This window comes from Zonotrichia leucophrys, chromosome 13 (assembly GCF_028769735.1).
Source record: "Zonotrichia leucophrys gambelii isolate GWCS_2022_RI chromosome 13, RI_Zleu_2.0, whole genome shotgun sequence".
Taxonomy (NCBI): Eukaryota; Metazoa; Chordata; class Aves; order Passeriformes; family Passerellidae; genus Zonotrichia; species Zonotrichia leucophrys.
The window spans coordinates 1,934,520-1,947,273 of record NC_088183.1 but is presented as its reverse complement, the minus strand read 5'-3'; the positions used below and the strand labels follow the sequence as shown (position 1 = coordinate 1,947,273).

General features: G+C 53.5%; 2 protein-coding genes across 5 annotated transcripts in view; both read right to left on the bottom strand.

Annotated features, from left to right (window-relative positions):
- Positions 1-3,543, bottom strand: part of SH3PXD2B (SH3 and PX domains 2B) — a 61,736-nt gene extending 58,193 nt beyond the window's left edge. For all 4 annotated transcript variants that reach the window (XM_064724966.1, XM_064724969.1, XM_064724967.1 and 1 more), the window contains exon 1: positions 3,399-3,543. In XM_064724966.1, coding sequence (XP_064581036.1) covers positions 3,399-3,470 — 72 coding nt within the window. In that variant the 5' untranslated portion in view covers positions 3,471-3,543. The remainder of the gene's footprint in view (positions 1-3,398) is intronic.
- Positions 3,544-9,326: 5,783 nt separating this feature from the next.
- The window catches only part of STK10 (serine/threonine kinase 10), a 41,238-nt gene continuing 37,810 nt past the window's right edge, over positions 9,327-12,754 (bottom strand). The window contains exons 16-19 of the mRNA XM_064724991.1: positions 12,503-12,691; positions 12,102-12,227; positions 11,535-11,648; positions 9,327-11,433 (exon numbers count right to left, since the gene is read on the bottom strand). Of these exons, the coding sequence (XP_064581061.1) occupies positions 11,293-11,433; positions 11,535-11,648; positions 12,102-12,227; positions 12,503-12,691 (570 nt within the window). The 3' untranslated portion in view covers positions 9,327-11,292. The remainder of the gene's footprint in view (positions 11,434-11,534; positions 11,649-12,101; positions 12,228-12,502; positions 12,692-12,754) is intronic.

The following is a 12,754-nucleotide window of genomic DNA, read 5'->3' as shown; positions in this document are numbered from 1 at the left end:
ACTAAAGAAGCTGTGGATTGGCAGCTCTGTCCTCTTGCCATTCAAACACTCCATAACCAGCTCCAGATAAGCACAGCAGGGCTGGGCTACACGAGGAATGAAACCACAAATGGCCTCAGGAGCAGAGAGGACACCTACACCACCACATCACAAATTCCACATCAAAAACATAACAGCACCTTCACTTTTTGAACGTGGTTCTCCTCAAATTTGTTTTCAAACACCTGTGGGTCCCATTAGCCAGATTCCACCACTCACTGTTAATTACTTTCACAACCCAGCTGCCACAAATGAGATCTTCACCTTGTTTAAAGTTTTGCCATCTTGTTCACTGGGTTTACAAAACACATGTATGCTGCACATTTTGTTTAAATTCCCCCTTTTCAGGGATACATGGATCATGGAAGTCCTGAGAGAACATAACCCAGCTTTCCCAAAAATCTAACCCACCCAAACAGCATGCTGTTGAATGGACAGATATAACTTTGGATGGTGCTCCAGAACAACCATTTAAACCTGTATAACTATGGAAATGTTCCTGGTAGGCAGAAATGGAGGTGGGATTCAATGGCCTTGCTATTAACACATAGAAAACACACACATTGCAGCTGTAACAAAATGAAACATCCTGAAGCCTGCCCAAAGGAAAGAAAACCCAATCTGGATTTAGTAGGGAAAAGCTTTCTTTTAGGGCTTCTGCTCGAGAATAACAAACACAATACTATAAAAAGGTCCTGAGTGGAGTCCTTTAAAGGAAAATCCAGTCTGTTTCTACTATGGCTTTGTTTTGGGTCTTTTCTGAATAAACATTCATTTATCAGAGACTTGGCCAGACCAGAGAAATGACAGTCTGCTCCTCTGTCTCTCACAATGATTATTTTTAAGCTTTCCTCTTGGACTTTGCTCAGATTTGCAGGGTGGCCCTGGAGCCCTGAGCTGGGATCACTTCACACAGGATTTTGTGGGAAATGTACTGAAAATGTCACCTCAGCCACTGCCTGGAGGGTGGAGTCCCCTTTTCCCTTGGAAAATGAGCCAGAGCATCCTGCAATGAACACCTCACAAGGATCATTCCTCAGTGCCCCTGCCAGGTGGTGCCCATGAAGAAAAGCTTAAAAACACAAATGGAGTTTGAGGGCACAGGGCTGTGCTGAGCCCATCTCAGCCCAGCACCCGTACCCAGCTACCCAAACCCTGCCCAGCACCTTGCTGGGTGCTTGCCCTGCAGTCTGGGGAAATGTTGTGCCTCCTGCTCCACAGCAGAGCTGCAAAACAACCAACTTTTTGTCTCAGGCATTGCAATTCTTGTAGTATCAGTTACCCAGGTGAAAGGCAAACCACAGCAGCCTGAATAGAGCCAGCCCTCCCCACTGCAGGTGCAACAAGGACTTTGATTTCACTTTTCTGGGAAAGTGGAATTCATAACTTTGTGCTGTGGCCTCATCTTGAGCAGCACAATCACAGCTTTGTCCAGCAAAGGGAAACCTCTGGCTGGTGCAGAGGAGCCTGAGCAGGGCAGGTCATCACAGAGGCAGCAGGAGGGAAAGGCAGTGTGGTCCTGCAGCCTCCCCAGGGACAGGAGAGCTGTCTCAGGGCTGGGGCAGAGCACAGCTGTGTGATGGGAGAAGGCAAAGGGCAAAGGTTTTACACAGACACTCGGTGCTTGCCTTGCATTCACGCTGTGCCAGCAGCCACTGCCTACAAACGATTCAGCCATGATTTGCTGCCTCTCTTTCTCTTTGCAGGAGGAAAAAAAGGGAAAGGGAAAAAAAAAAAGCTTTGGTTTCATATAATTAACTGGCTTTGTGAATCTGCCTGCTCCTATCGATTCCTCCAGCAAGGCGAGCGCTCCCATTGACTCCAGCGCTGCCTGCAGGCTGCCGGCCCCTCCCTGCTCAGCCCTGAGCAGCCACGCTGGCTCCCGCTGCTGCCTTTGGGTCCGAGCCCGGAGCAGGGGAGGGCTGGAGCACAGGGATGGGATGGGGAGGCTGGAGCACAGGGATGGGATGGGCTGGGGAGGCTGGAGCAGAGGGATGGGATTGGGATGGGGAGGCTGGAGCAGAGGGATGGGATTGGGATGGGCTGGGGAGGCAGAGGCTGGGGCTCACAGCTGTCACCGCTCCTGCTCCCCATCCCCACCCACCGCCCCTCCATCCAGCTCTGTGCTCAGCAAACATCGCCGGCCCAGTTTTGCAGCCTCGCAGGGATTATTTGTGCCATGCCCAACTCCAGCCGCGACAGGCGGGGACGGCGCTGACTGTGTGCGGCACCGCGGGGACACTGCTCCGAGGGGCACGGCAGGGACAGCAGAGCCATCCCACAGCCACCCCACAGCCAGCCCAGCCCGGCTCGGGACACGGCCCCGGATCCGCCAAGACAAACAGCAGCGCGCAGAGCAGAGCTCCGCACGGCTCCGGAGCGATGAGTAAGGCACGATGGACACGATGGCAGGAAAAGCGCACATCTGGAACCGGCTCCAGGCGCTGCCAGGGCTGGCAAAGCTCCAGGCAGGGCAGCAGGAAAAGGGGAGATAAGGGAGGTGGGTGGGTGGCAGCGGACACGCCGCATCGCCGATGCGAGGAGAGACCCCGCTGCCCTCGCCTCCTGCCCTCAGCTTTCCTCCAATTGTTGCTCAGTGCCACGAAACAGCCGAGGGGAGCTGGAGAAGCCCTCGATCTCCCCAGAGCTCAGAAAGCCTGGCCCTTGTGGCAACTGACTGCAGCCAGAGCAAAGAGCACATCTGCACAGCCCAGATGTGCCCCGAGCAGTGAGTGTGTCACTGGGTCACCCCGGGCCACGGCAACACGGGAGGGAAGAACATTTCGGGCTTTGTTTTACGCTGTAGCCAGGATTCACCCACAAGCTCTCCACGGGTGTGCCTGGAAACACACCAAAGTTTAAATCATAAAAAAAAAAAAAAAGGAAAAAAAATATCACCTTCAAAACCAGACAAAACCACAAGAGTTTGGAGCACGCAGGAGGGCAGGGGACACGAGGGATCCTTCCTAGGGACGGAGCACTACCCAGGGACCGAAAGCAGCAGCCGGGTGATCCCTTTGCCCCGGGACTCCGCGACCAACAGGTCCCACCGCAAGCCGCAGGAGCGGGGACGCTTCCCCGCGGTGCCCGTGGCCAATGCCCGGTGCCGCACCCTCGCCCGCATCCCCGGGCATCCCCCGGGCCGGGGGCATCCCCAGGCTGGCAGGGGCACCGCGGGACCCCCTGGCACAGCCGAGAGAGGCACCCTCGGCACACCCGGGAGAGGCACCCCGGCAGCGCTGCCGCCCTCTTTCTCCTCCTCCTCCTCCTCGTCCGTCCTCCCTTCCCGGAGCTCCGCGCGGGAGCGGGGCCGGCAGCGCCCGGCCTTTGTTCACCCGGGGCCGGGCCGGGGCACTCACATAGTGCTTGTTGGGGATGCGCCGCTTCTGCACGTCCAGCACCTTCACCTCGGCGATGCTGCGCCTGGGCATCGCCGCTGCCGAGCCCCTCGGGGAGCGGGGACGCTCTGCCGCTCGCCGCCGGCACCGGAGGCTGCAGCGCGGCCGAGCCTCCCCGCGCCGCCCGCTCCGGGGGCGGGAGGCGGCCCCGGCCCGGCCCGGCCTATCCCGGCCGGAGGGGCGGCCCCACCGCCGCCCGCTTAAAGGGACGGCCGGCCCGAGCCTGCCCGCGGTGCCCGCTCCGTGCCCGGCCCGGCACTGCCGCAGCGAGATGGTTCGGAGAGCGCGGTGCCCCTCCCGGGAACGGGTCCGGTTTACTCCCCTTACCTGAGTGTGGTTCTGCCCTTGTCCCATCACAGTAGTGCCCAAGGGTGGTTCCACTCTTATCCCATCACAGCACTGCCTGAGGGTGGTTCTGCTCTTGTCCCATCACAGTAGTGCCCAAGGGTGGTTCCACTCTTATCCCATCACAGCACTGCCTGAGGGTGGTTCTGCTCTTGTCCCATCACAGTAGTGCCCAAGGGTGGTTCTGCTCTTGTCCCATCACAGCACTGCCTGAGGGTGGTTCTGCTCTTGTCCCATCACAGCAGTGCCTGAGGGTGGCCGGCAGCAGTCACGTCCCTCCAGGAGCAGGGAATGAACAAGGAAGGGCTGTCCTGCTCAGGTCAGAGCTGCCTTGCCCGGGACAAGCCGCATACCTGCATGGAGAGGCTGCTCAGAGGGCGTGCAGTGACAGGAGCAGGGAATGGCTCCTGTCAGAGCAGGCTGAGATTAGATATCAGGAAGGAATTCTTCACCGTGAGCGTGTTGAGGCCCAGCACAGGTTGTCCAGGGAAGTTCCATCCCTGGCAGCATCCAAGGCCAGGCTGGAGCAACCTGGGATAGTGGAAGGCGTCCCTGTCCACGGAATGGGATTATCTCTAAGGTTCCTTCCAGCCCAAACCACCCCATGATTCTATCCCTGTGAGCCAGGAGCTGTCCCCCTGCACCCACCTCTCCTCCTGGCAGCCCCACTGGTGCCATGCTCTGTGCCCAGCTGTGCCCTTGTGCCAGGAGAGCAGCCAGGACAGTGCCCAGGCCCTTCTCTGCACCAGCACTTACCCGTGGCCTCTGTTCCCAGCAGCTCCTCAACACGTGGCATAACCACAGCTCTCTCCCCCGTTGGGCTTTTAATTACATTATAAAGTTACTCAAGGCTTACACTGGCAGGTCATTAGTTTTCATATGAATTTAATTTAATCATAAACAACTCATCTCACTCCTTCGCGGCTCCTTAAATGTGGCTCTTTTTTAATACCATTAACTTTGCTACAGCCACCCCCGAGAATTAATGGAGGTGCAGGCAGTTTGCCAGGGCTTTATTGCCCCTCCCCAAGGGCTCGTCTTCATCCTCCTCCCCCTCAGCAAAGCCCCCAGCCCCTGCAGAGGTGGCTGGGCTGTCTGGAGGGGACACCAGGCCACTGGTCACCTCCCTGGTGGCTGCTGGGGTGCAGACCCAGCACTGGGTCACTGCACATCACCCCCACTCCTGCCCCAGTCACCCCTGTTCAGTCAGATGTGTCCTGGAGAGAGGTGGGGATGAGCTGTGGGATCCTCCCTTCCTTCTGTCACTGTGACATTCCTGTGGGATGCTGGCCCTGGAAGTGCTCATGAAGAGCCTGGGACAGCACCAGCACCTGCAACTGCAGCTCCTGCTGTTGTGTGGAGTGTCCAGGCTGGAGCAGAGGAAGTTTTACCAGTTTAAAAGCCCTCAGAAATGCACAAATCCTCCAGAGGATGGAGGGGAAGACACCCAAAGCAGCTGCCAAGAGAGGGAGTGTACACTGAGATGTGGAGCAAGGGAGAAAGCTGCTTGAGAGAGGAATTAAACACCTTCTGGTCTTCACATGCTGAAAAGAAGAGTTGAGGTATAGAAGCACTTAAGTATCAGCATTTTCTTCTCCCCTGAAGGGATTCCATCACTCCTGGGCTCTGGCAGCCTCACAGCTAATGAGCACCCAGGAACCAGCAGGGCTTGGAGAGAATCTCAGCTCAGGCTGCAAAATGGCTCCTGTGCTTAATTAACAAGTCTAATGAGGGCTGTAGGGAGGAGTGGGGAGTGGCTCTGCATGCTGACCAGATCACCTCCCCTGGGAGATGCTCTGGGAATCACTGTGGAGAGGCAGAGCTGTGCCCTGGTCATTCCTCAAGGAATCTGCCAAGGATTTGTAAGGCAGCCCAAGTGAGGGGTTTGTGAGTGGCCTGGGAGTCCTGTGCTCACCCACACCTCTGGGGATGCTGCTGCAGGACAGCAGAGATGTGGCAGCAGCACATCCCACAGAAAGGTTGGGTGCTGCAGGTGCAGCTTGGGGAGTCCCAGGGTAAACATTCATCCCCTGCTGCCCTCAGCACAGGCTGAAGCTTCCTGAAGCCAAATAAAATAAAATAACTGTGCTGAAATAACTACACAGGAGAGGTCATGACCTACACAAGAGTCAGGCTTGTGCCTGTCAGGATCAGCTGAGCAATTTAAAACAAGAGGGTGAACGACTTCTGAAAATCCATCCCTCAGCTCCGATGGACAAATGGGTTTCTGCACAGCTGTGAGTGGGCTCCAGCTGTTGGGGCACAGCTGGGCAGTCCCTGAGGTCTGCCTGGTGTCAGGGAGTGTCAGGAAAATGAAACCACAAACACCAGAGGTTTATGTCCAAAAAAGAGACAGAGGAGTCCTTTTACTCTGTTCCAATAAAGGGAGAGGCCATGGGGCATTCCCCTGGGATCTCTCACATTTTTGAAGGCTGCCGCCTCCCTTTTTATCCCAATTTCCCAGCCACATTTCCCTTCTCTCTTTCCCCATTTCTGAGGTACTTCAGAGCTTCAGACTTCCCAAAACACCCGATACCAGAGATTTCCCAAAGATCTCCCTCTGATGTATCATCCTCCCTTTTAATTTTTAATTCTTATGGAATTTAGGGGTTTTTCTTCCCCATTATTTCTTTCATCTCTCAATGTCTATTTTCATTTATCAGCAAACCTAAAGTTTATTTGTAAAAGCAAGTATCTTTTTCCATTCATCAATCAGTGCAATCCTTCCCATTGTTTCTTTTAGCTCCCAGAGCTGGTTTTATCTACCAGCAGCCCCACAGCTTGTTTGGAAAGACAAATCTGCTGTTCCTCTCAGTGGAGTGGAATGGGAATGCAGTGCCCCACCATCAGCCCTGACTGCAGAGGGAACACTGACTGAGCCATGCTGGCATGGAGAGCCTCTGCTCCTCACTTGGCCACTTCAGAATTGGGAGATTGTGCCAGGAGCCTGAATGTCCTGGTCCTCCCTGTGTACGGAACAAATGCACCCATCCATCCTCCCTGAATCACCTCACAAAAATCAGCTCACCAAAATCAGCTCACCAAATGATGCTCCTACCCCCACAGAGGACACATCCCTGCAGCTGGAGCCCAGCCCAGCAGAGATTTCCCATTTTTCCAGACCTCTCTGATTCTCAGCAGTCATCAGGAATGATTTTCCACTGCTGTGACCCCTGAATTGCAGGGTTGAGGTGCCAGCCATGAGAGCCAGGTTGGCAGCACCCATCCTGCCCGGGCAGAGCAGAACCCACACAGGGGATGCTCATCCCTAAAATGGGGGAGCACAGTGAAAATCCCGAGGACCAGGCTGGAAAAGCACTGAAACCCCAGGAGAGGCAGAGATCTGGTGGAAGGGATGTCACAGAGAGTGCCAAATGCAGGGAAAGAGCTGGAGAGCCCTTCAGGAGCTCCAGGGTGATGCCATCTAGTGAGCGAGAGGAAGAGCAGCGAGAGGAAGAGAAGGAGGGGAAGAGCAGCGAGCATCCAGCTCCTGCCAGCCTGGAATCAATCGGAGCCGGAGCAGTTCAGGATGGGCTGCCAGGGCAAACTGCCCCCAAAACCCATCCCCATCCCAGGCACATCAGCAGCAAGACAGGGCCGGCACCTCCAGGGAGGCTTGGACTGCTCAGGCTGGGTGGAGTTTATTTGGAGAATAAACCACTGGCCACTGGAGCAGCATTTGGCTGCAGAGGACTCTCAAGGAGCCCTGCAGACACCAAGGGAGCAGGGATGCAGCCATGGGAGGAGAGCACTCAGGCACAAGCCCCAGACCCTCCCTGCCTGCCCTGCTTCTCTTCCCCCAGAGAGTTCCAGCAGCAGCAGCTGCCAAAGCCCTTGGGCAGCCCAGAGGGGTTTGGAGCCCAGGTGTGACAGGAGCTGACCCACAGGGGATGCTGCAGCTGGAGCTGCTCAGGGCTGTCAGCTCTGGTTTGAAAAATGAAGGAATATTTTTACTTTCGCTCTGTTTTCAGCCTAGCACCCGGAGGAAATGGTAGTTAGCAGTTATTTCTGGAATATACAGTACTTTATATATATACTTATATATGTGTTAAATCCTCGTGGTTGAAGCTCCCCTCAGGCACTGCCAAGGACATGCAGATGAAGTTAAATATTCCCAGGAGATCTCCTGCTTCCCTGGGATACACTGAGACCACTGCAGTCCTGCTGTACATAAACAAAATGATTAATTATGTGTCCTCAGCTACTCCATTCCTTACCATCCTGTGGAGCAAGGAGACAGGAACCCTCAGGCTCTGCTCATCCCTCTCTCTCTCCTCATTTAAAACCTCACACTCCCAATTCCATCTCATTTTCAGCACCTCACCTGAACTCAGGTGCTGCACTTAGCTGGGGTGGGCACTGCCAGCAAGGCCATTTCCTGCAGGAAATCCAAGGTTAAATTGGCAGCTCCTGGCCAACCTTCCAAAATTGAGGGTAAACCCACAGCAGCTCCATGGGCTGCCCTAATTTAATGTGAGTTCCTTGAGAGGAGTCAATGGAAGCAGCAGGTGAAAAGTTGTGAGCAGGGAACAAAGGGTGTGGTGTTTGTGAGGGTCCCCAGGATGAGGTGAGAGATGAGAATCTGACTCCAGGTCCTCAGAAGGCTGGAATATTATATTATATTATATTATATTATATTATATTATATTATATTATATTATATTATATTATATTATATTATATTATATTATATTATATTATATTATATTATATTATATTATATTATATTATAATCACCATATCAGATCTTATGTTATATATTCTATATCATAAATCATATTATATTATGCTATACTAAAACTATACTAAAGAAAGAAAGAATACATCAGAAGGCTTTAACAAGAATGAATAATAAAAACCCACGACTCCTCTGAGCCTCTCCACAGCTGGACCATGATTGGTCATTAATTAAAAACAATTCACATGGAACCAATCAAACATTCACCTGTGGGTAAACAATGTCCAAGGCACATTCCAGAGCAGCAAACACAGGAGCAGCAAATCAGATAATTTTGGTTTTCATTCCTCTCTGGGGCTTCTCAGCTTCCCAGGAGAAAATCCTGGGCAAAGAGGATTTTTCAGGAAATATTACAGTGACACAAAGGGCGTTTGGGTTCTGTGGTGGGAGCTTTCCTGAGCAGCCCAGGGGATGAGGCAGAGATTTCCCCCTGCATCCACAGGGCAAAATGTGATTTTTTTTCTCCTCCTGAGAAGAGGAGAGCATGGGGAGGGACAGGGAGGCATCTCCTTGGGAGAACTGAAAGGAATTAATTGTTTGTGTGAGATTCCCGTTAATTAAAAGGAAAAGGACCCTGCAGAAGTGCTTTGCTGTCGGTGCAGTACTCACTGCTCACCGAGCAGTGTCAGCCCAGCACCATCTGAGCCTGCACTGAGCTCACCCAGCAGCAGAGGCTCCAGCTCGCCTTTATTAACCCTGCAAAGTTCCAATGCCAGAAGTTTTTCCCAGTCAGCAAAAACCCAGAGCAGAAGCAAAGCTGAGCTGAGGTCACAGCTGGCAAGCAGGCACAAAATCAGACCCATGCCCAGGTTTCTCAGTTTGTTACTTTATTAGAGAAGTCTTTACATCATGGTGGTGGCCCCACTGAAGATATTTTACAAAATATTAAAAAAAACCCCTTTTTATTCAAAGCCACAATTTTTAAAATTGCATCCCATCCCCTCCCTGAAAAGCAAGCTGGGTTTAATTGTGGTTCCTTTTGAACAGGAACAACAAAAAAATCCATTTTTGAAAGGAGGGAGAATGATAACCATGCTGTAAACATGTGATGTGCCCCCCTTCTAGGTGAGGGACAGGTACTGGAGCCTGGCACACCCAGTGAACACAGAACACAGTCTCCAGCCAGCCCTAGTCCCATTTAGGAACATCCCTTGCTGTTCATTAACCTTCCATCAGCTCCCAGCCAGGTGTTAGCACATCTGGAAGGCATAATCCACGTTTTGGAGGTGGGGCAGGAGCCCTTCCTGTGCTCACCAACAGAGACATCACTGCAGTGAGATCAGAGGGGACCTGGGATGGCCCAAAGAGACTGAGCCCTGCCAGCCTGCAGGAAGTTTATAAATATGGGCTCTAAAAGGGTAGGAAATGAACCCTCAGATCCAGAGTTAAACACCTGGGGGCTGCCTCCTTCAGCCCAGTACCCAGAAGTGAGGCACATCACATACCACCTTTCCCTGAAATGCCAGTGAATCAACAGAGGGGACTTGAAAATAACTTTTTTCTTAGATTTTCTTTCTCTTTTTTTTTAAGCAGGAATATTTTTTTCTTGCTAAAGAAATAGATCTAAAACAAACAACGTTGTCCAGAAAAAAATACTTAAGTGCTGCCTCACACCTTTGGGTCGTGTAAAGAAGAAGGTGCTGCCAGTGAGGTCCCTGAGCCCTCCCCAGCTCTGTGCTCCCAGTCCCACCCAAGCTCAGCCAAGCCCTGCCTTGTGCCCCAGGAGGGGACAGAAAGGACAGAGGACCTGCTCTGCCCCTCTGCCACGACTCCCAGCCAGGAGAAACACCCAAAAAGCTGTGGCACATCACAGGGAGACGAGACATCAGTGGACAAGGAGGTGCTGGGAGCAACAAGCCCCGTTTGCATCTCCTCTTCCCTTGTCCCTCTGCTCCTCCCCAACGATGCTGTGCAGGCATCACCCTCTGCCTGACCCACAGGGCCCCACACAGGAAAGACTGAAAATCCAGCCTCAAGCACCTGTGTGATGTGAGAGCTCTGGCTGTAACACCCTTCACCCCACTCATCCCCAAGGCACATGGCAGTGACAGTCACTGTGTCACCACAGGACTGAGCTGTCCCCAGTGTCCCCTCTGCACCTGCACTGCCTCAGAACCTACAGCTGGGCAGTGCAACCAGCCCAAACCAGCCTCTGATAACACAGTTAGTGCCAGAGGGGCTGTGGTGCCACTGGTCACAGCAAAGGAAGAGCAGGAGCATCTTTGAGAGGACATCCAGCCCCTTTCTGCACAGGCTGTGTGGAAAGAAAAAACCCAGCCCTCTCTAGGCAGAAAAACCCCAAATCTCTGTCCCTCTGTGGCAATAAAAGGGCCATGGTGGAGAGGGGTAAGTCTAAGGCCAAGGTGAGTTTAAGACAATGCCAGAGCTGCTGTGCCCAGGCCAGGCCTTACAAAGGACTGGGACAGGAGCAGCCAGGTTGCAGAGGGAGGTGACAGCCCTGCCCCAGGGGCTGTGTCTCCTGATCAGAGTGGGCACTGCTCCAGCCTGAGCTGACAAACCCAGTGAGCACCAGGCTCACCCCAAAAGCATCCAGCCATCAGTGCAAGTGCAAATCCAGAGAGGCTCCTGCCCCAATTCCCAGCCTGGAGCTCCTGGGAGAGCCACCCCAAGTTCCAGCCAGGGTCCCTCAGTGCAGAGGCCACGTTTATCCCAGGCTGTGGTGGCAAGGGGCTGTGAGAGGCTCTTCCCAGTCCAAGCTGTCCCTGCAGCCCAGGAGGACACGGCCAGTCCCAGCTGGTGGCCTGCCAGGTGTTACAAGCTCTCTGAGGAGCTGAAGGGGACGAACTTGGCGTGTTTGGTTGGCGACACTGGCACCTGTCCATCGGCCTCCTCGCTCAGCTTGAAGAACATCTCCTGCTCACGCTTCTTCTGGTTCAGCTCATCCTCCAGGGCCTTGAGCAAAGAGAACAACACAAGAGCTGGGTTTGAGATGGTTCTGGAGCTATGGGCACTGTGCCCTCCAGCCAGCCAGGACACCCTGCTCACAGCCCCACCTTCTTCCGTGGTCTCAGCTTGTCCCTCCACTCCTTCATGTGCTGGTTGTGGTTCTCATCCAGGGACTTCAGCTTCTGGGTTTCATGCTCAATCAGGAGGTGACACTTCTCGTTCTAAAAACACATCAGCAAACACAACAGCCATCAGCAGCCGGAACTGTACAGCCAGTGGGCAAATGTTGGGTTAAGCTCTTTTCTGACTAGGAGATGGGGTAACTGAGAGGTGTTTTAAAAACTTTTATTCCATTTCCAGTCTCATGTGAAGGGTGAGACAATGCAGATGTAATAATTCAGGCTATTACAATCAGAAGCTAATTATTTCTTAATTGTAATACATTATAAATGTTTCTTGGCTTATCAGATTTAGTTACATCTATTTCTTACAAACAGGAAGTGTTGTGGGCAGAGACATCCAGAGCTCTGAGCTCCACGTTTAGACATGGCAACAAAACCCTCTCAAGGCAAGAGCAAGGGGACATCAACCCCTGAGAGTCCTCTGCAGGCACTCCTCAGAGGCTGAGCCCTGCACAGGCAGCTCTGGCAGCCCAGGCCACGAGGGATGAGTACCTGGAGGTGCTGGAGCTCGTTGGTGTTGCTCTCACACTGGGCCTGCATGTCCTTCATCTGCGACTCGTGCTTCTGCTGCTGGTGCAGCCGCTCTGCCTTCTGCCTCTTCTCCTCCTGCAGGGCAAACTGGCAGAGAGAAAAGCAATGTGTAGGCAGCATTGCCCTGGTCTCTGGGGCTGCCTGAGACACCAGCCCAACTTCTATCATTGCACAGCAAAGCAGGAATTTGTGTTGCTTTGTCACGATGGAGGCAGAGCTGAAAACCACACACAACGCCACAAAACAGAGCCCTCCAACCCAGCAGTACGTTAGAATATGGAAACAGCAATTTGGGAAAATGAAGCTTTCTCCTCCCCACACCAAGCCAAGCCTCAACTCCTGGTGCCTTTTCAGGCCCTGACCTGTTTGATCTTCTCCCTCTGCTCGGAGGCGGTGCCGCTGGAGTGGATGTGGAGGCTCTTCTTGTACATGGCCATGCGGGTCTTGCCCTCGCTGCGCTGGATCTTGGGCAGCCGGGCCTTCTCCTGCTGCTGCCTCACCTTCAGCTGCTCCAGCATGCGCTGGTTGTAGCGCTGCATCTGCTCCCTCTCCTGCAGGCACACGGGGCTCAGAGGGAGGGACGCCTCCCCAGAGCCCTGAGCAGGACAGGGGAG